Below are 21,005 nucleotides of genomic sequence, written 5' to 3'. Positions count from 1 at the left end.
ATCCAGGTCCAAGCAGGTTAAAGCAAGAGCGATTACCCCTCAGACTGGTCGCTTGGTCCCCCTACATTCTTCAGGCCAGGACCTGAAGCTGCCATGTGGTGGTGGCTGCACCACATCTCAGAAGTTTTTGCCCCTGAGGAGCCGAGGCACTCCCAACTACTGGGTCCCAAAGTCCACACTTCACTGACCTCTCATCTTGTCCTTAGCATCTATGTGTTGATAAATCTGGAAACGGCCACAGCTGCTGGTGATCTGGAGTCCCTTCAGCAGGTGGCTGGTCAGGCCCACCCTGGGGCTAAAACCTCAGTGTGGATTCCTGCAGGCCTGCTGGGCTGTCCTCGGCCTGCTGGGCTGTCCTCAGCCTGCCGGGCTCTCCTCAGTGGGAGGTTAGCTTCTCTGTGTCATTTTGTGGGTTCTGTAGCTCCGAAGTTTGTTCAGAGTCCCCTTTTACATGGATTGGAGGTGGTGAGAGCCAGAGCCCTATGGAGATCCTGTTACTACTCTGCCATCTTGACTTTGCCCCCAACAACACTCACAACAATTTAACTCATGCTTTTCTCTACAAGGTAATTTATTTCTCTACAAGGTCAGGGAGACCCCTGGTTCTCTCAGCTAATGTGGAGGTCACAAAAAGAAAGTTTTGAGGAAAAGGAGCAATCACAGCTACACCTGGGAACATTTCCACCTGGGACAAAAATTGGGAGGAGTGAAGTGAGATGTCAGACAGTGACAGTGCAAAGGTCAAGCCAACTGTGGGTATAGTTGTGCTATGATAGGAGTAGGCTCCAGAGTGGTTTTGGACTACCCTGTTTCCTAGCACAATTGTACCCACAATTTGTTTGACCTTTGCACTGTCTGTCTTGCATCCCACTTCACTCCCAATCATTGGGGGCTCAATCCCACAAAGTTTGCACTCATCTCTACAAGGGCTACATCTGAGAAGATAGTCCTTTAAAAGAGGAATCATGGCAAGAGCACACTGAGGATCGTGGCCTGGGCCAGTGTGAGGGAAGGTATAAGGAAAGTAGTTCCCATGAGAAAACAGTAGACCTTTTTCAGAGAGCAGTAACCTGAGAGAAAGCCCCAGTAGCTCTGGTGAACTGGGTCTCAAGGACTGTCCACTATAGTATCAATTATAGCTTATTCCAAAAGAAGGTGAGCTTGATGATTCCCTTAGAGCACAGAAAATCCAAAGTTACAGATGAGGTTGCCCAAGTATTGCTAGTTCTCAGCTTGATAGAAGTTAGTCCAGAAAAAAGTAGTGTTAGGGGCAGTTAGGTGGTTTGGTGAATAGAGCACTGGCCCTGGAATGTGGAAGACCTGAGCTCAAATTTGAACTCAGACACTTGACACACTTGACTGTGTGACTTGGGTAAGTCACTTAATTAAAAAATTACACTTGGAGCCTAGACAACTTTTATTTAGGTTGCTGTGGATGCTGCCCACTTGAACAAGTCAGATCAATTATTTAGTTTTATTTAAACCTTTGCTCCCCGAAGAGATAAGAATGTCTCCAATGGTGTGAATATTCCACAAGTTGCATTTGAAAAGATCTAAGTTGCTAAAGTACAAACTAGAGTCTAAGAACATCAGTTAAGTTGTGACTGAGAGAAGTAGGATGGGAAACCAGTACAAGGGTCAGGAAGTCAGATTCAGGGTCTCTATGCCAAGACATAGGCTGGACATGAGCTACCTCATCTGAAACTCTGTAATTAAAACTTTTGTTAACTCTTCTAGCTCTCTTGGTGAGCACATGAAGAATCACTTTCAAAAGTTAAGGGACCCCCCTCCAAAAAGCAAAAAAAAAAAAAGAATTGGGGCAGCTGGGTGGTACAGTGAATAGAACACTGGCCCTGGAGTCAGGAGGACCTGAGTTCAAATCCAGTGTCAGACACTTAACACTTAACTAGCCATGTGACCTTGGGCAAGTCACTTAATCCCAACTGCCCTTGAAAAACAAAAAAAAAGAGTTAAGGGAATTGTTTCTGTCCCAGGAAGTTTTCACTATGAAGATGTACCCAATTGCCTCCTATACTCAAGTCAAAAGTGAGGTTACAAAGCCAGGGAACCAATGTTGACTGAATATCCCCTTTAATGCTTCATAATGATTGTGAAGGTGACCCTGTATTTTTGAAGGCTCTGCTAGCAGAGAACAAGTTAAAGAGATCCATGCAGGTAGAGAGGCTTTAAGGATGGGCTTAGGGTGGTCTGAGATCAGACCTAAGCAAGTGCAGATAGGTCAATTATCAGAAGGCTGGCTGTCAGAGGGTGAAGGTTTTAAGTCCCAGTAGCTCCTAAAGCAATCTACTCAGATGGAGAGAGGGCAGAGAGAGCGAAGGAAACACACACATATCAGTGCACTTGCAGATCTTTTGAGATGTTCAAATATTAAAGAAGCTATTAACCCAAATATACAGTTCAGCAGACATGTACTTAGAGCATAGAGTATATTTCATTTCATGGAAGCAGAGTCTTTAGCTCTCCACAAACTCAAATACTCCTTGGGAACAGTCAGAAGCTCAAATAAGACAACTATTGAGAACAATAAAGTTGTACAAAACATAAAAGAAATCTATGTAAAGGCAGTATAGTATTAAAGACAGTGGTGGAATTGTAGTCAGGAAATCCTGAGTTTAAGTGCTACCTCTAACACATGCTGACTGGGTGATCACAGTCAAAGCTCTTAGTCTCCTGGTGCCCCAAACAACTCTTAGGCAATGTTGCAGGTTCCTATCAGGAGCTGCTTATGCCAATGAAATCACAGGTCTGCTTTGTTGATGTTGTTGTTATAATTATTGTTATTATTAGCATATCACAGACCCTTAGGATTTCAGACCTGAAAGGAATCTTCTTGTTCCTTTGGTTCAAGTCTCTCATTTTTTTTTTAGCAGAGAAAGCTAAGAGCTGGTGAGTGACTTTCCTTCTGGTATCTAAACTAGTTAAAGGGAAAGCTAGGATTAGAATCTAGGTCTCTTCTGATTTAGTTCTCTGTCCTTAATACTACACAATCCATTTGTTTGAGATTCTCTGTGATATCCCATAAGATAATAAAATAACATTTGTTAGAGAACATATACATGTATATACACACACATATACATGGATATGTATACACACACATTTGTGAATGTCCTCAAGTCAGTTTACTCAATTGAAATTTTGAATTCATAGCCTTCAGAAGTTAAGGTTTTTCTCAGAAAAGTTTTCTCTGGAGGCACTTTAGCAATTGACTCACACAGTTTCTCGTTTTTCAATTAAAATCAGCAAGCATCTGTTAGGAACCTACTATGAGACATGAGAATACAAAGACAAAAAAATAAACTCAGTCCCTACTCTCAAGGAACTAACTACAGTCTACTGGGGGAAACAAGCAAGGAAATAATTACAAAATATGTATAAAGTAAATGTAAAGTAATTTTAGAGGAGGAGACAGGACATTAACAAATTATAGCATCTGGAAAGGTGTTAGGTAGACAGTGGCAACTGAGATGAGCCCTAAAGGAAGCTATCCCAGAGGTAGAGATGAGGAGTGAGTGCATTCCAGGCATGGGGAGAACTTTCTTGATTTGAGTGAATTCAATTCAATTCAATTACACAAATATTTATTAACTGTCACTGTCTCTTTGAAATATCAAATTAATGAATAGAATATATCCAGAATCACTTTTGGAAAACATACTAATTCATAAACAAAACTGGAAGGAAGACAAATGAGCTGATCACAAGGAAGTACCCCATTCAGTTATGGGCAATTCTGCTATACAACTATGTCTTACCCATGACATGTAGCTTTTCAGCTGTGACTTCTGCTTTCAGATAAATTCGCCCTCTTTTTTCTGTATGGTCCATTCCACAGAGGCTTGGAACATTTATTACACATTGTTTGTGAACATTCATATCACAGGCTGTAAAGTAAAGAAAATATGCAAAGAAACTATACATGAGGAGCAACATTACCATATTCACTGTGTTCTCACCTCTGAACAGAAGTGACAAATTAGTTTTCTTCCAACTTGAAAACTTGCTGTAAAGTCTTTGTTCACATAACAGACTCTTAGCAGGAATATTTTATAACTCCCGGAATCATCTACATAGTAACTGTCCTATAATATGTGTCCAATATGTTTTTGGAGTTCACAAAAAATATATATATTACTGCTAAGGATCCTGGGAAGAGTTAATAATTGGAACTCATGGGAGACAATATATCAGATTTATGACCTAAACTCCTCTGGTATTATCTTGCTAAATAATCTTAATTCCCATTTGGACACTACAAAACTAACTTGGGTAGCAGAATAAAGAGTACGGGTAGATTAATAATATAGATGACTTTATGTAAACGATATTCAAATTATTTGAAAGGAGACTCTTCACTGCTAAGGAATCTCACCTTAATTCCATCAATGAAAATTCTTAATTTGGCATTTTACGGCCTCCACAATCTAGTTCAAACTTACCTTTCCAGTCTAATTTCATATCATTCTCCTTTAGGTAATGTACCCTTTATGTTTCAGCCCAAAGTGACTACTGTTATCTAATCTTATTTAACCATGTACTTCCCCTCCTCTGTACATTTGTACAAGCTACTCCCTTTATCTATAATACACTCCTACTCCCATCTTCACCAGATAAAATTCTTTCTTTTCCTTAAAGGGGATCTATCAGTCACTGTGAAAGTTTCCAAAATACCTCCTAGGTGAAAATAATCTCACCCTCCCTGAATTTTTTAAGCATACTTTTTCTTTCCTTCTGAGATTCTAATTTGCCCCTATTATATTCCACCTTGTACTGCATATCTTTGTGTTTGAATATGCAGTTTTCTTCCTCATACACTGTGAGTTCCTTGAAGACAAGGACTATTCCATTTCTCATCTTTGCAGTCCTAGTATCAGCATGGTACCTGAAAGCATATAGTGACTATTTGGAGAATTCAGTGGAAAAGAAATTTGTAATTCAAAGTTATGAAATGCCTGGTTATGTACATGATGAACAGCTTACTCTCATATAAGCAGCCAAGGTTTAAATCTCTTCTATGAGGCTTACTCAAATAACTCATCAAATTTTGGAGAAGACACCAAATTTTAAAGGGTAGCACCACCAAAGTATAATCTCTGGTAGGCTGTACAAAGTTGGGAAAATCTTTAAGTATAGATTAGATGACTGACCATCATCTAATGACTAGCCCAGCTAACCTTCGAGAGATTCATGATTAGAAAATCGATTACTGGGGGATATATTTGGGGTGGGGAGGGGGGAGGCCTTAGCAACTGATGCACATATCTACAAAGGCACAGAGGGATTGGATCTGTGTTGGTGGAAGGACTACCTATATTCCTGAGATCACAGATGACTTTAATGTGCTTTAAAAAAAAAAGATATCAAGCTATCTGAACAAGTTCTGTTATTTGGCTAAAAAAACTAATGAGCAACATCTTCATATATAAATAAGGGGGTTTGTTTGACTCATAATTAATGAATTAACTTAATAAGTCTGAAATTCAAAGCACCAGAGGTTCTACCCTTTTCAGTTTGGTTTGTGACTGAGCTCACTCTCTATATTAATGATGTCATATAAATAGTTGAACTTTAAATACACATGACAAAAGCTCAGCCTTATCAAAGGATCCTACTAACCTCAAAGAACATGTGCCTGCACATGTATCTCAATAGAGAATATATTTTTTAACTTTGTACATTTACTAATTGCTTCTGGCATGTTCCAAGTGGTTTGAGTCAGTAGAAAAACACAAAAAGTGTTGGTGTGATGGTGCACACTTGTAATCCCTACCGTATGGGGGGCTGAAAATGATGGACCAGAAGTTCTGAGCAGCAGTAGAGTGAAAGCCTGCCAAAAGTCCACACTAAGTTTGGTCTCAATACGGTAAACTCCTTTTTTTCTTTTTTTAAATCCATTACTGACGAGTATTGTCCACTACACATCCTGTTGTTCTTGGTGGGTTGTTTCAGCCATGTCTGATTCTTTGTGACTCTGTTTGGGGTTTTCTTGACAAAGATACTGGAGTGGTTTGCTATTTCCTTCTCCACTTCATTTTACAGATGAGGAACTAAGGCAAACAGGGTTAAGTGACTGGCCCTGGGTCACACAACTAAGTGTGAGGCCATATTTAATTCATCAGGATGAAACTTCCTGATTCCAAGCCCAGTGATCTACCCACTGTACCTCCTGGCTGCCTGACTGCACATCCTAAATACTTAGTAAATATGCTCTTCATAACTCAGTACTCCTAGGGAACCTTTTGCAACGTTCAAGTTGAAGTAATTCCTCTTGAAATAGGAACAGTTCATTGTTTTGTGACTTCATTACTTAATAGACCCCTTTGAAATGAAAGGAAAACTTACTGTCACATTTCATCCCTTGATGTAGAAGTCCATAGAGTAGTGAGCCACAGTGATCACAAAATGTAGGGCTTCCATATGTGTGGATTTTAAACTTGTGCTTACTTCTGGGGTCCTAATGAGAGAAGAAACACAGGTACCATCCAATTTAATGAAGTCATTATATTTTTTTCTCTGTTGAACACAATCAAGTGAACCATCAGCCACCTTCAGAGCAGAACTATGATCTGCTAAAGTGTTTACAACTTAAATGCTTTCTTTTCCTCCTTCAGAATAATATTGTGGCAGGCTCCACCTTTCTGATTTCATTGTGCTATTTATTAAACTCCTCCATTTTATTTCTCCCTTTCTTTATATGTTTCTTCCATTGTGTCCATCCATAACAACTGGCCTATTTGAGTAAATGAATATAATATTGCATAGACAGTCCACACTCTGTTTTACCACGCAGTTTTGTGTAACTCATCCAAAATGGCATTTATTTAATCATTACTTCATGAATTTGTTTGATCTGAAATTGTGACTTAACCAATATAGAAACTCTCCCCACCAATAGAGACTTTTTAAAGAGTGATATGCTCAGATGTGTGCTTTAGAATTATCACTTTGGCATCTATGTGAAAGGATTGATGGAAAAGGGGAGAAATTTAAGACATAAAGATCAAGTAGGAAGATACTGCAGTAATGTAGGAGAGAGATGATAAAGGCTTAAAAAAGAATAGTGACCTATATATAAGAAGACCTGAACCGTGAGAAGGGTTTAGAAGATTCTGTGGAGGTAGTTGTATGACTTGAGGCGAGAGGAAGTGAAGAGTCAAAACCACAACAATCCCCAAATGGGCATATTAACAGAATACAAAAGGTCACACCATTTTTTAAAAATCAAAAGAAAATGAAATCGAAGACCTTTGTCAACTGTGGGTTGTGACACTGTTCCACAATCTTCCTCCTCTGCTCTCAATCACATGCTGCTAAATGGTGCTGGAAGAAGTCTCATATATGCTGAGCAGATCCATAATAGCTTTGGATTATTTCATCTCAATTGGGCCTGCACTGGCACAAGGCAATCCATTTATTCCCAGCCCTCTCCCTGCCATCTGAGTCTTTACCATATTCTTGTCATAAACTTTTTCTTCTTTCCTCAAGCCTTTTACCCCACCCCCTTTCTTTACCCTGTAAGCTAAGGATTCCTAACTTTTTTTTGAGAGTATCATGCCCCACCTTTTCAGAGTTTGGTGAAACCTGTGGATATCTTCTCAAAAACAGTTGAAGAAACTGGTTATGTTTATCTGGGAGAAATGATGACTTGGGAAGGAGAATGGAGGATGTGTTCAAATATTTGTAAAAAAAAAATCATCTGTAAGGAATACTGTATGAGAGACTCTGGACTTGCATGGTAGATTAGACTAAAGTCAGATCACATACTCTATTTTAGCTTGGATACATGCCCCAGACTAGATGAAACCTAATTTCCTTCCAATAGATGAAGTCCTGAATTTTTAACAGAGACAGTAATAATAAAGAGACAGGCAGTGTGGTATAATGGGAAAAAAGATAAAAACCACAGTGGATTTGGTGTCAGAGGAACTTAGTTCAAATCCTACCTTGGCAGCTGACCACCTGTGTGATCTTGGAGAAGTCACAACTTTTTGCCCTAACTCTTACGATCCTGTGATTCACTTATACTTACAATTAAAATAGCATTCTCATTTAAACATCCCCAGGAATTCTCCTTTACAGTATTATGAGGTATTTTAAACATGCTATTTATAAAAGGTGTCCCCAAAGTCTTAGTGCTTAGTGAAATTTTAAGTACTTTAAATAGCTTAATATTGATCTAAGACTTTTGGAACACTGTGTATATTTGTAGTGTGGCAAGACCAGGCATAACTGCATGACTCATATATTGACAGATATCATCATTTAAAGAGATTGGTCTAGCTGCTCACATATGCTCTCAGACTTGAAAAACAAAGAGAATGAAAGAAGTTAGGGAGACTACTTATTCTCCGAGTGCATGTGTATTTGAGTGTTATATGAACACAAAGTCATACATAAAATATCATTAAATACATGTATGCCTGTAAAAGTAGGTGGGCAGGTCATGTAGTAAGTGTGGAAGGTAAGAGACAAATAGGCTTTGTGCTACAAATGATTACCCAGGGAATGCAAAGGAACAAAAGCATTAGGCCAATGGATAGAAGTTTTATGCAAGATTTATACAAAGCCATAGGCAGAGTGTTCCCAAAAGAATCACATTCACCAGAGGGTTTCCAAAGTCTTAGGGCAGTTTAATTGCATTAAGATTTTTGGGACAACCTGTAGCATGAGATGCTATGAAAGAGCTGCAACTACTGTACGCCAAAGAGATCATGGATTATGTAAGTATTAAATTACTGTTGGGTCACTTTTGTAATTACTCACAAATGAGAACTTAGCACATAAGAACTCTCATTTCACAACAAAACAGACTTTGACTAATGTGTGACCTCTTAAAGTTAATAAGTCAGATTCCTTGGGTGCCTTATTAGAATTCCTTCTGAATATCACCTTGGGGCTTGAGAGAATTAACACCTCCCTAATGAGATTACTTATTCTCAAAGGAAAGCTGTGGCATGCACTTGTACTACCTATTAAAAAGAAGCCAAGCAGATTTTTATTTCCAGTTCACCATGCTATTAGGCAAAGTTTCCAAGGACAGGCCATTTCTATTCTCTGCATCTCACCTTCCAAAAAGACCCAGTAGTTAACTATACTGTTAAATACTTCCAGGACAGAGTGATTTCTCCTGAGTACTGTGCTGGCAACACAAAAGATCCATTCACAATGTGCTGGGGAAATGTCATGGCAAAGCAGCAAACAACTCTCTAGAAGCAAGACATAAACAGCTGGTAGGAAACCATATTAAGATTAATATCCATCTGGAATCCTTGCAATTAATTAAAAGCATAAAGGTTGTAAATAGCTCCAGACATTTTCTATACTAGCCCAAGAAAGATTCCTCAGAGTCGATATATGGAACATTGTCCCAAGCTAGGGTCAGGAAAATTGATTCATATTTCATGAGCAGCTAGGAAAACCTCAGTTGTTTGAGTAATTCAGTATTTACCTGGTTCCTGTAGGTTGCAAGGTAATTAGAATTACAGGAGAAAAAAGAAAACCAATCAACTATATTCTTATAAAATTCTGGACCAGATTCCAGAGCCCAGCCCCAGAGCCCTTCTCAAACTTGAGTCTTTTCCAAAAATAGCAGTCTCCAATTCTTTTGACCCAAATAGAAGGCAATGCCTTTGATGGGACACTTGCATCTTCTAAAGAATAAAATCAATCAATATCCTGGCAAAAAAAAAAGGCCTATGATTCCCCACCTCACCGGGAATGATGAGCATAATGACTTACAATTTAAATCAGTATATAGGGCTAAGGAAAGTTAGGCATTGTGGGTGGCAGGATTGGTGAGGAGCTGGCAAGAAATTGGGCAAATTGTTTATGATATTCCCTGTGTTCCATTCTGTAGGGAGCCTTCCAGGTCTGTCAATCTGTCAAATTTCCTTAGAAATAAATCCTGAAACTTTCACTGCCAAATAAAACTCTCACCCTCAAGTAATCTCTGAACCATCTGGAGCAAACTTTTGCCACCAAAACCCAAGTTGTTCAATCCACTAACAATTTTTTCTCTAAAAAATTGTTATTAATGTCTTTTGTTTCTACATCACCTTCATTCCTAAACAAGTATCTCATTTTCCCCTTACTCTAGGGGTTCTTAATCTGGGGTTTATGGACTTTAAAAAGCATAGTTTGGGGGCAGTTAGGTGACACAGTGAATACTGGCCCTGGAGTCAGGATGACACAACACAAAAACTAGCCGTGTGACCTTGGGCAAGTCACTTAATCCCAAATGCCCTCCAAAAAGAAAAAAAAAGTATAGTTTGATAATTATATCTTAGAATTGGTTTCTTTTATAAAGCTATGTGTTTTATTTTATAAATAAAAGTTTTGTTAAAAATTTATATTTTTACAACAATATAATAAATTTATTTTTATAATTTTATTAAAAATATTCTGAGAAGGGGTCTATAAATTTCACCAGATTGCTAATGGATCTGGGACAAACAAAAAAAAATTAAGAACTTCTGCACACAGAGAGCAACAACTTTGTAACAAAGAAGAAAAGGGGAAAGAAAAAAGCAGTTCCACAAAACTAAACAGTACATAACCAAGTCTAAAAATATATGCAGTGTTCCTGATCCATAGCACACAACTTCTGAAAAGAAGGAAGGAATATGCATTTTATCATTTTCAGGACCAAGTTTGATCAGTTTTGCTTAGTGTTATGTTGTTCCTCCTATTTACATTTTTATAGATATTGTGTATATTGTTTTACTGGTTCTCCATAATTTACTTTGTATTAATTCATGTGTGTTTCCAAGCTTTTCTGAATTCTTCATACATGCCATTTATCAAGGTATAGTATAGTTTATTAGAGTTAAGGACCCAAATTTGTTTAGCCATTCCCCTATAAATGAACATTGGTTCCTAGAACAAAAAAGTGTTGTTCAGGAATTTAGAAGGGTGTATGGCTATGGGATAATACTTGTGCATTTGATCTACTTGAGGTACAGTCCTAGCAATGGAATCTTCAGATCAAAGGGTATGGAAATTTTAGTCATTTTCTTAGCAAAATTCCAAATTATTTCCAGAGAAATTTGGCAGCTAAGTATCTCAGTGGTTAGGAAGCTGGGCCTAGAGACAGATAGACCTGAGTTAAAATTCAACTATAGACCTTTACTAGCTGTGTGACTAGTTTTTTTTTTATTCTGTTTTCTTTCCTTTTCCAGAATAGTTGGACCAATTCACAGATCCACCAATAATGTATTAGTGTGCATGTTTTCTGGCAGCCTTTCCAATCTTATCTGTTCACATTTTTTGTTGTCTTTACCAATCTGATTGCTATTAAGCAAAATCTCAAAGTTGTTTGGATTTTAATTTCTATCATCATTAGTAATAAGGAACAATCTTTCATGTGGATATCAAGAGTCTGCACTTCTTTTTGGTCAGTTTTCAGAAGCTCTAGGCAGTTTTTTGGTGCTATTTCATGAATTATGATATTCAAGTTTTTTTATTTGCAATGTTCTTCTGCGAGACCTATGATACTCCATTTGTCTCTACTCATTAAGTCTATGAAGCAGATTGTGTTGACTTACACAGAGTTCAAGTATTCCTTTAATAAAGTTGCCTTTTGCTTCTATTCTGTAGATATCACTCCACATAAAATATTTTTGTGTTCCAAATCTCTTTCTTTATGTCCTGTAGGGAGACTCTCCATTATGGGTTCAAATTTTTTTTTTCTAATCTGCCAAATAAGAACTTTAATTCTGCATTGAAAGCTCTAAATTCTGACCTATATTAATTCCCAATTATCTTTTTATATATTTTCAGCCTCTACAACACAAAAAACTTATGAAGGGGTTAAGTTCTATGTTGGGGGAAGAAGTATCCATACTCATGGTCTTTTGAAATATTTAAAGTTGAAATGAGGTTTTTGATCAGTTCAGTTTAAACTGAGACAAGTAAACAAGAGATATATGATATTAAGAATTTTTTTAACTTCTGTCTCCCATTCCTGAGAATGTTGTTTATATAATTTACTTCTAATTATGTATAACTTTGATCTGTTTTTGTTTTCAGTATATACCTTACTTGCAGTTGTTTTGAGGTAATATCCTATTGCCAAAACAGTGTTAAAATTTATGCAATTTACCCACCTTCTTTCTTAATCACCTTTTGAATGTGAAAAATCCAAGAAATATGAACAAGAAGAAAATTATAGATAAGAACACAATGTTTAAAAAAAAGCAGATTTGTTAGCTAGCACTCCAGCAATTAACAGATAGGAATCTTTGGAAGTATAATTGTTTTTTAGACTTAAAGAACATTTTTAGAAAAACTGATTGCTTGTTAGGTCAAAAAGAACTTTAAATTCAGAAAATCAGAAATACCAAAAATCTTTTATAAACCATATGGGACAAGGATAGGAACTGAATTTGTGACTTACTTTTTTTTTTTAATGAGAAAACACTGTACAATTTTTTTTAACATTCTTTTATAAAATTTTGAGTTTCAAATCCTCTCCTTTCTTCCAGCCCATCCCCACCCATTGAGAAGGCAAGCAATATGATACACATTACATGAGGCATGCCAAACATATTTCCATATTAGTCATGTTGCAAGGGGGAAAAAATGCAAGAAAAATAAAGAAAGTAAAAAAAAAATATGCTTCAACCTGCACTCAGATTTCATCAGTTTACTCTTTGGAGGTCAACAGTATTTTTCACCATGAGTCCTTTGGAATTATCTTGGATCATTCTATTGCTCAGAGTAGCTAAGTCTTTCACAGCTAATCATTGTTACAATATTGCTATAACTGTAAAATGTTTTCCTGGTTCTGCTCACTTCCTTCTGCATGAGTTCATATACATCTTCCCTTTCACTATTTCTAATAGCACAATAGTATTCCATTACAATTATATACTTACAATCATATATTTGTTTGTCAATTCCACAATGGAATTTCTAATGCTTTGCCACCACAAAAAGCTGTTATATTTTTCCTGCTTTCCTTCTAAGCCTGGCAGAATTGGTTTTGCTCATGTAAAACCTTTTTAATTTAATCAAAATCATCCTTTTTACTACCTGTGATCTTTCTGTTTAGTCATCATATCTTCCCCCATCATAGATCTGATGGATAATTTCTTTCCCTGCTCCCCTAATTTGCTTATGATATAACCTTTCATGTCTAAATCAATCATCCATTTTGATGTTATCTTGTTATATAGTGATAGATGTTGGTCTGTGTCTAGTTTATGCCAGATTGCTTTCTATTTTTTCCAGTAATTTTTGTCAAATAGTGAATTCTTGCTCCCAAAGCTTGGATCTTTGGGTTTATCAAATATGCTAGATTATTAATGTCATTTGCTACTATGTATTATATACCTAATCATTCAATGTTTCAATTTATACATTTTTTACTATCCTGCCTTCATGGCCTAGAAAAATGTCTTCCTTGCCTGGACTATGATTTTACAAAGGGCCCAGAACATGCTTCATCTCACTCACACCTTGACTCACTTTCCAGACTTTTCCTTATACCTCCTCACCCACATCCTTTCTGGTCATGCCTCCTCCTCATCTCTCCCTCAACTGTCTAGCTTCCCTTTATGAGCTATCTTCTGCCATTAGAATACAAATCTCTTGAGAGTAAATATTGCCTTGTTTGCTTGTATCAGTGTCCCTATCACTTATTTCTAGACTGGATCAGAATTTTAATTTTAATTTTTAGAAATAGACTGGATTGGCTCAACCTAGCTAAATTCAAAGGTATGCTTCACCAGAAGATTGGCTTCCCAGAAATGAAGCATTTTTTTTCCTGCCACAGAAACTTAAGATGACTGCCTACTGAAGTACAGAGAAGTTAGTCTGCATTAATGGATGGGACACTCATAATGATGAAATTACAAATCCTTCAAATATTGATGTAAAATGGAATAGAGTATCCATGTCACCTGTGAACAGGAAAAAAAGTTCATGGCTATTAAAGAAACAGACGCTATCAAATACTAGATGGATTGGTTTGAATACACAAAGTATTAGTATAAATGTTCCACCTAACAATTAAAGAAATGTATACGAAAATGACTTAAAGGTACCATTATATCTATGTTGAACCATTGTAGTTTTGAAGTTTAAACTTATTAAACTAGCAAAAAAAATTTTTCATTAAAAAAAAAAGCCTCATGTTGGCAGGAACATGAAAACAGTATATTTGAATGTACAAAATGGTTTGAATATATAAAAGTTTTAAAAAGATTTGTAGAATAAAATATAATGAAAGAAATACCAAAAGGAGCACAAAATAGTGGAAAAAATATTGCCAAATATAACTGATAAAAGTTTACTTACGAGAAGCTGAAATTTTATTGGTGAGGGTGCTCTTTCCACGGGTATAGATTGCAACCCACTAAAATTCTGTAATTAATATCTGAGAATTGCTTTAGTTGAACAATTCATCAAGACTCTCCAAATGTAATATGTGAACAACAATACTTGTCCTTAAAACCTTTCCGGTGGTTGATTGTACAAAATATATGAATTCTTATGAATAGCTAAAGTTAATACACAGGTTCCACTAATGAGTAATCAAAGAAGTAGAAGAGACAGTTACAAGATAGACCATGACAAACTACTTTCCCTTTATTGGCCTGTTTTCTCATCTGGATTGGGTTAGATAAATTCTGCCCAACTCCAAAATCCTCTAAGTAAGGTACCACCTTTGCTAACAATTAAAATTATGCAAACCAAAACAACTTTAAGGCACCATTATATCCATGTTGAAGCACTGTAGTATTGGGGAATATGTTTATTAAGCCAGCAAAATCAAATTAAAATATTGATAAAGTCAGATGTTGGGAGGGATGTAAGGAAATGAATGGGATGTACAGGTCAGAAGATCAGTAAAAGTATAGGTAGGTGGGGATAGCCCAGATGCATAAAAACGGTCTGCAAATCACACAAGGCTCACATTCTAATTAATCTTAAATGATTGCAACTGCATACTGTTTTCATATCATGGGTCCATCTATAATTAGTTAGTCTATAGACATTTACTAAGTATGTACTATATGGCAACTATTTTAATAAGTAATAGAGAAACAAAGAAAGGCAAAAGAGAGGGACAAAAGTCCCTTTTCTCAAGGGTCACATAATATAAAGGGGAAACAATATGTAAACAGCTATGTACAAAGCTATATATATATATGAATATATATGTATGTATATATATATATATATATATGTTAAATTTGAAATAACCAGCAGATACAAGTCCCTAGAATTAAGGAGGATTGAGAAAGACTTGTTGTAGAAAGTGGAATTTTATCTGGGATTGAAAGGAAGCAAAGGAAGTGAGGAAATGAAGATGAGGAGGGCATGGTAGACAGCCAATGAAAGTGTCTGAAGCCAAAAGATTGAATGTCTTCAGCCTTTCTGACATTGTTGCTGTATTGACCCTTGACTCCTGTTCCCTGTTCTCATTTTCGCTATCTCCTTTTTCAGAACATCTCCCATCCCAGTCCCTATTTCGTTTCTAGACCAATCTCTTTGGTATGGCCCGGCCAGCATTACATCTCCCTAATGTGAGTGGTCACTGCTCTTTCAGTTGTTTCCATAGCAACTAGTCAATATCTTGCATGCTACTAAAGACTCCCCTCACCAGACACCTCCTAAAAGAATGATGACCCTCTCTGCAAGCACTGCCACACTAAAGTGCAGAGCTCAAAACTCAGCTGTAGCACTAATGGAAGCTGCCAGCCTATGTTGCTGGCCCCCATCCAGGGAGAGAGGAACTAATTCTGACAGTAGTTGGAACATGCTTCTGAGCTCTGGGCCAGCTGGTTCTCATTCCCAGAAAGATTTTAGGGTCAATCAGGAGTTGTCTGGCTCAGATCAAACTTTTCTTTTTGCTCTGTGCCTTCCTACAAATTCCCTACTCATTAGGCCAAAATTCCCTGATAATCACTTACTTATCAGGGCTTGCTCTACAAGGGATGACAATGATGATAAAGTAAGGGATCACTTTGCTGGATAATTTTGAGAATTTATTTTGGAAGTCTTTGGAGATTCAGTCCAAGTCAATATTAACATTAATTTAGGATCTCAAGAAAGGAGTAGGGGCTAGTTCTGAACTGTTTCAATGAACTGAGACAGTGAGTCAGCACTAACTTTGGCATTAGGAAGTTACAATAACAATAGCTAACATTTATAAAGTGCCCACTATGTATCAGGCACTTTTCTAAGCACTTCAAAAATATTTTATCATTTGATTCTTACAAGAACTCTAGGGAATAGACGCTATTAAAAAAAAAACAACACAATTATATTAGACCAATTTGTTGAATGGCTCATAGATGCACAATGAAGGATGAATTGACAAGAAAGGAAACCAACCAAAATGAGTTGTCTGCAAACTGAAAGCCAGCTTAAGATCAACCCTGCCATAAATGGGTTGCATTACCTTGTGCCCCAACAAGACTCCATATCACCAACTTTGAGAAACACATTCCCTTAAGAACAGTTCCAAAGACCCCAGGGCTCCTAGGCATGAAAATTCAGGTTGTGATAGCTCCTACCTCCTGTTTCTTGCTGCCAGTGATTTCTCTGTGTAAATTTCTTGGCTCCAGGATCTTGGTCTTGTTTCCCAGACCTCTCTTGTTGGAAAATTCTGCTGTGGTACCTAGTTTTCCTTAGATGAAGCAATTTGATAGCATGACACTACCCTTGTTTGAATCACAGAACTTGAAGGTACTTCAATGGCCATCTAGTACAACCCATACATGAAAGGAATCTCCACAACTGGTCATCAGTCTTTGCTTGAAAACTTGCAAGAAGGGTTCCCCACTACTTTTTAACATAGCCCATTCCAGTTTTGGACAGTTGTCAGGAACTATTGTCATCTTTAAAGGTATCAGCTCAGTCATATTTGACTAATGTGAATAAAGAGAAGTATAAGAGTTTGTGTGAACTGAACTAAGCAGAACCAAGAAAATAACATATACAACAGCTAGATCAATTGAAATGGAAAGCACCTTGTAATGCCAAGCAAAGGCAACTTCCCAAGGTTTGAAATACCAGCATAGGTGCTCTCCATTTTATTCAGTGACAAAGTAAGAACAGAGAGAATCAATATACAGCATAATTCAAAATACAGCATTTGCCAAGTGCAATTCAATAATCTCCAAGTACTACCCCACCCCAGGACCTTACATTCATTTAATCAATCCCAAAGTCCCTGTTCTAAATACTACTCCAGCCCTAGGCTGTACATCCTTTTAGTCCATCACAAAGCCCCTCTTCTTAGTTTCCAGTCATAAGTAAAGTACATTCATTTGTTTAATCACAGAGCACAAAAAAGTCAAAAGTTCCCCACCCTGGGATCACAAGTGAATCTACCCCAGAGTTACAACAAACTTAAGCACAGCATTTAATACCCAAAGAGAGGTCTTTTCTTCATCTTGACAAGAGGCAAGTTCTCCAAAATCTTTGTTCCTGGGGAGACAAAGCTTAACAAGGCCACAAGATACATTGTCAGTGTCTTCATTAATTCATTCTCTGTATGCATAACAGTCCTAGGACCCCTGAAAACATTAGCAAAACCCCCTTCTAGGATTTCTGTAAACATACAACAAGAAAATCCTTCTTCAGGGCTTCTGAACCAACAGCAAGGTTCCAAAACCTCTGCAACAACAGCACTGTCCTTCACCAGTGGACAGAATTCTCAACAGTCTCAGGAGCTCTGAACCAACAGCAAGGTTCCAGGACCTCTGCAATAACAAGACTGTCTTTCACCAGTGGACAGATCTGGCAAAACAACATCAAAACAGACAGACAAAGTACCAGCATAACAGCCATGTCTCCTCAGTCCTTGGCAGTTCTGGGTGGCAGCTCTCAAAAGTCCTGGGCAATTCAAAGTGGCCCTCAGCAATCCTCTCAGTCTCTCTCTGCCTCCAAGGTGCTGCTTCCAAAAAGTTCTTCTGCCTCTTTCTTTTCTTGTGTCTCCTCCCAGTTCAGCCCTCTCTTTGCACATCAACAAGTCCATCCCACAAGTGGGATTCACAAGCTCTGGGTTTTAACACAATCAAACCAAAAACCAAGCCAATACAGGGGGATCTTTAAATTTCATTACTATTACACACCATAGGTCTATAAAATTGGTATAGTTATGCTGGTGGCAACCTATATTATCAATCTTCAAGTAGATCAATCTTGGCAACATGTAACAATAATTATTTCGCTTTGAGGAATATATCCTAAGGATGTACTCCTAAAGGAAAAAAAATACCTATATAAAGATGTTTTCTCCTTTTCATCTCAAATCCCCTTGATAACATACTCCACTTTCTTCCGCTTTACTGGTCTGATAATGACCTTCCTACAAAGACCAACTCATCCACATGTGCACTTGATCCTCTCATTCCCCCCCACTCTTGCCCTATATTGCTTTCTCCTTTGGCAGCTAAATTCCCTGAAAAAGCTGTCTATACTTATTGTCTACTCTAACTCTCTTCTTACATTCTGAGTCCAGCCTCATCACTCAGGTGAAACTTTTCTTTACAAAGTTACCAAAATCCCCTTAACTGATCCCTATTGGCATCATTTTTGACCTCTCATCTGGTATTGCTGCAGCAACATTTAATAGTGACAACTATTTAATACTGACAATTACTGACAACAGTTTCCCACTCTTGTCATTGTCCTTCTACCTGGCTCCTTCTCACCCTGCGTTGCTGGTTCATCATTCATATCACACTATGTAAATGAGGGTGTACCCCAAGGTTCTGTGGAGGCTTCCTTCTTTCCTCTCAATATACACTTTCACTTGACTTACCAGTGTTTGTTGATTTAATTATCATTTCTTTGCAGATGACTCCTAGATCTACTTATCCAGTTCCATCATCAGTTTCCTATTGGACATATCCAATTAGAAAGACATTTTAAACTCAACATGTACAAAATAGAACTCATTATCTTTGAAAATAAGTTTTTATTGATGTCTTTTTAAAAATATCACTACAATTTCCTTCATTATTCCTCCCCTTGCTCGCTCACAAAGCCATTCCACCTAACAGAGAGTATATTTAAAAAAACTCCCAAACCAGCCTAAGTGAATACATCATAAAAGTTTGAAAAAATAGTCAATATAAAGCACTTGTGGATCTCACTTTTCTGCAAAGGGGTGAGGTAGGAGGTTCTTTTCATCTCTTCTTTTGAGGCATGCTTACAACATTCTGTGTGTGTGTGTGTGTGTGTGTGTGTGTGTGTGTGTGTGTGTGTGTGTATTCTTCTTTCCATTGACAGGGTTGTAGGCACTGTATATGCTGTTTTATTTTTTGAGGATTTTTTGGCTCTTCCTATTTCACTGCATCAACTCAATTAAATCTTTCCATGCTTCATCACATTCATCATTTCTTAAGGCATAGTAATATTCCATTACATTCATGTACCACAATTTGTTTGGCCATTTCCCAGAATTCATTATCTTATCTTCTGAACCCATTTCTCTTCTGAACTTCCCTATTTTTCTCAAGGATGCTAGCAAAATTATTTCACTCAAAATTATTTCATCATACTCCCTCAATCTCCCTAACTTACATATCCAATCAGCTGCAAAATCTTGTCCTTTCAATTTCCACAGCATCTCCCACATCTGTTCCCTTTTCACTGCTCACAGAATGACTGCCTTGGTTCAGACTCTCATCACCTCTCACCAGGATTAGCCTCCTAATTAGTTTTCCTGTCTCAAGTCATTCCCTACTCCAAGCAATCTTTATCATAGCTGCCTAAGTCATTTTCCTTAAGCACAAGTCTAACCATGTCATTCCCATAATCAGTGAACTCCAGCATCTCCCCATTGACTGTAGGATATAATATAAACTCATGTTTTGCTTTTAAGGTCCTTCACAATTTGCCTCCAACCTATGTTTCCAGTGTCACTCTCCTTCAAGTATGCTACAGTTCACCATATATGCATTTCCCATGTTAGTGTAAATATGCCTTTACACTAGCCACCCTGATGCCTATAATGGTTTCCCTCCTCACCCACACCTCACAGAATACCTCACTCCTTAAAGAGTCAGCTCAAGCACTACATGAGCCTTTAATGGTCTCCTCAAATGTTAATGAAAGGTAATACTTAAATTATCATGGATTTATCTTCTAATTATTTTATATATGCATATATAAGTACATATCTCCTATAATAGACTGCAAGCTCATTGAAGGCAGGGACTGTTTCAATTTTGTATTTATATCCCTAGTACCTAAGTTGTATACCTAGCACATACTAGGTACTTAATAAATATTTGTTAATGGATTGATAGAAGTGCTATTCATTAAAGCAAAAAAAATGGAAACCAGCCAACAATTCAGAACTATCTAAAACATGTAATCTATAAGCATGATACAGAGTTATATCACTATCCACATAGTAAATATCCAAACTATAGTGATACATGGAAATCTGAATGCAAAAAAATAAAATTTAATAGTTAATAAATATACATTGATTAAAACTTTTTAAAAACATGTGTCAATCATAAATGTGCTAAGAGAAGCTGGAATGATATAAACAGATTCTTAATAACCAAAGGATGCCTTTTTGTATGTTGTTTCTTGGAGTGATAATTAGGGGAGAGGGGGAGGAGGAAATAGTAAAGCCAATTAATTGTAAATTCCTCCTAAGCTTTAATGTAATCAAATACCTCTGAGGATTACTGCCCTCCAGTCATTTTAAGATCACACAAATATTTCTTCAAGTAGGGTTTAAGTGATAAGAGTTCAAGCTTACATAAAGGCTAAGAGGTTTCAGCTCATCATTTGTGCTTTTGGTGAGTTCTCCAAAAAGAAGCACCAATGCAAGCACAGACTTCACAGTTCATGCATCTTTTATTCTAAGAAGTCCATCTTATTGGTGATCAATAAATGTTTGATGATGAGGATACACTTTCTTCCCTGACGTACTTACTTACTGTTTCTTCTATAGCCAGATAGCACCTGCAGCACACACCTAAATGCTTTTCAAAGGAAGCCAGCTT

The 21,005-nt window shown here is 37.2% G+C and overlaps 1 protein-coding gene across 3 annotated transcripts in view; it reads right to left on the bottom strand.

Annotated features, from left to right (window-relative positions):
• The window catches only part of PRKCA (protein kinase C alpha), a 539,987-nt gene that overhangs the window by 182,748 nt on the left and 336,234 nt on the right, over positions 1 to 21,005 (bottom strand). For 2 of the 3 annotated variants that reach the window (XM_069076600.1, XM_069076602.1), the window contains 2 exons: positions 6,364 to 6,475; positions 3,777 to 3,905 (listed from right to left, as the gene is read on the bottom strand). In XM_069076600.1, coding sequence (XP_068932701.1) covers positions 3,777 to 3,905; positions 6,364 to 6,475 — 241 coding nt within the window. The remainder of the gene's footprint in view (positions 1 to 3,776; positions 3,906 to 6,363; positions 6,476 to 21,005) is intronic. The other variant, XM_069076601.1, reaches the window with a different exon arrangement.

This window comes from Petaurus breviceps, unplaced genomic scaffold (genome assembly GCF_028583685.1).
Source record: "Petaurus breviceps papuanus isolate PSGF00001 unplaced genomic scaffold, PetGlider_PUasm1.0 90925, whole genome shotgun sequence".
Classification (NCBI taxonomy): Eukaryota; Metazoa; Chordata; class Mammalia; order Diprotodontia; family Petauridae; genus Petaurus; species Petaurus breviceps.
Note: the sequence above shows the minus strand (reverse complement) of the source record. Positions and strands in the feature narration are given on the sequence as shown.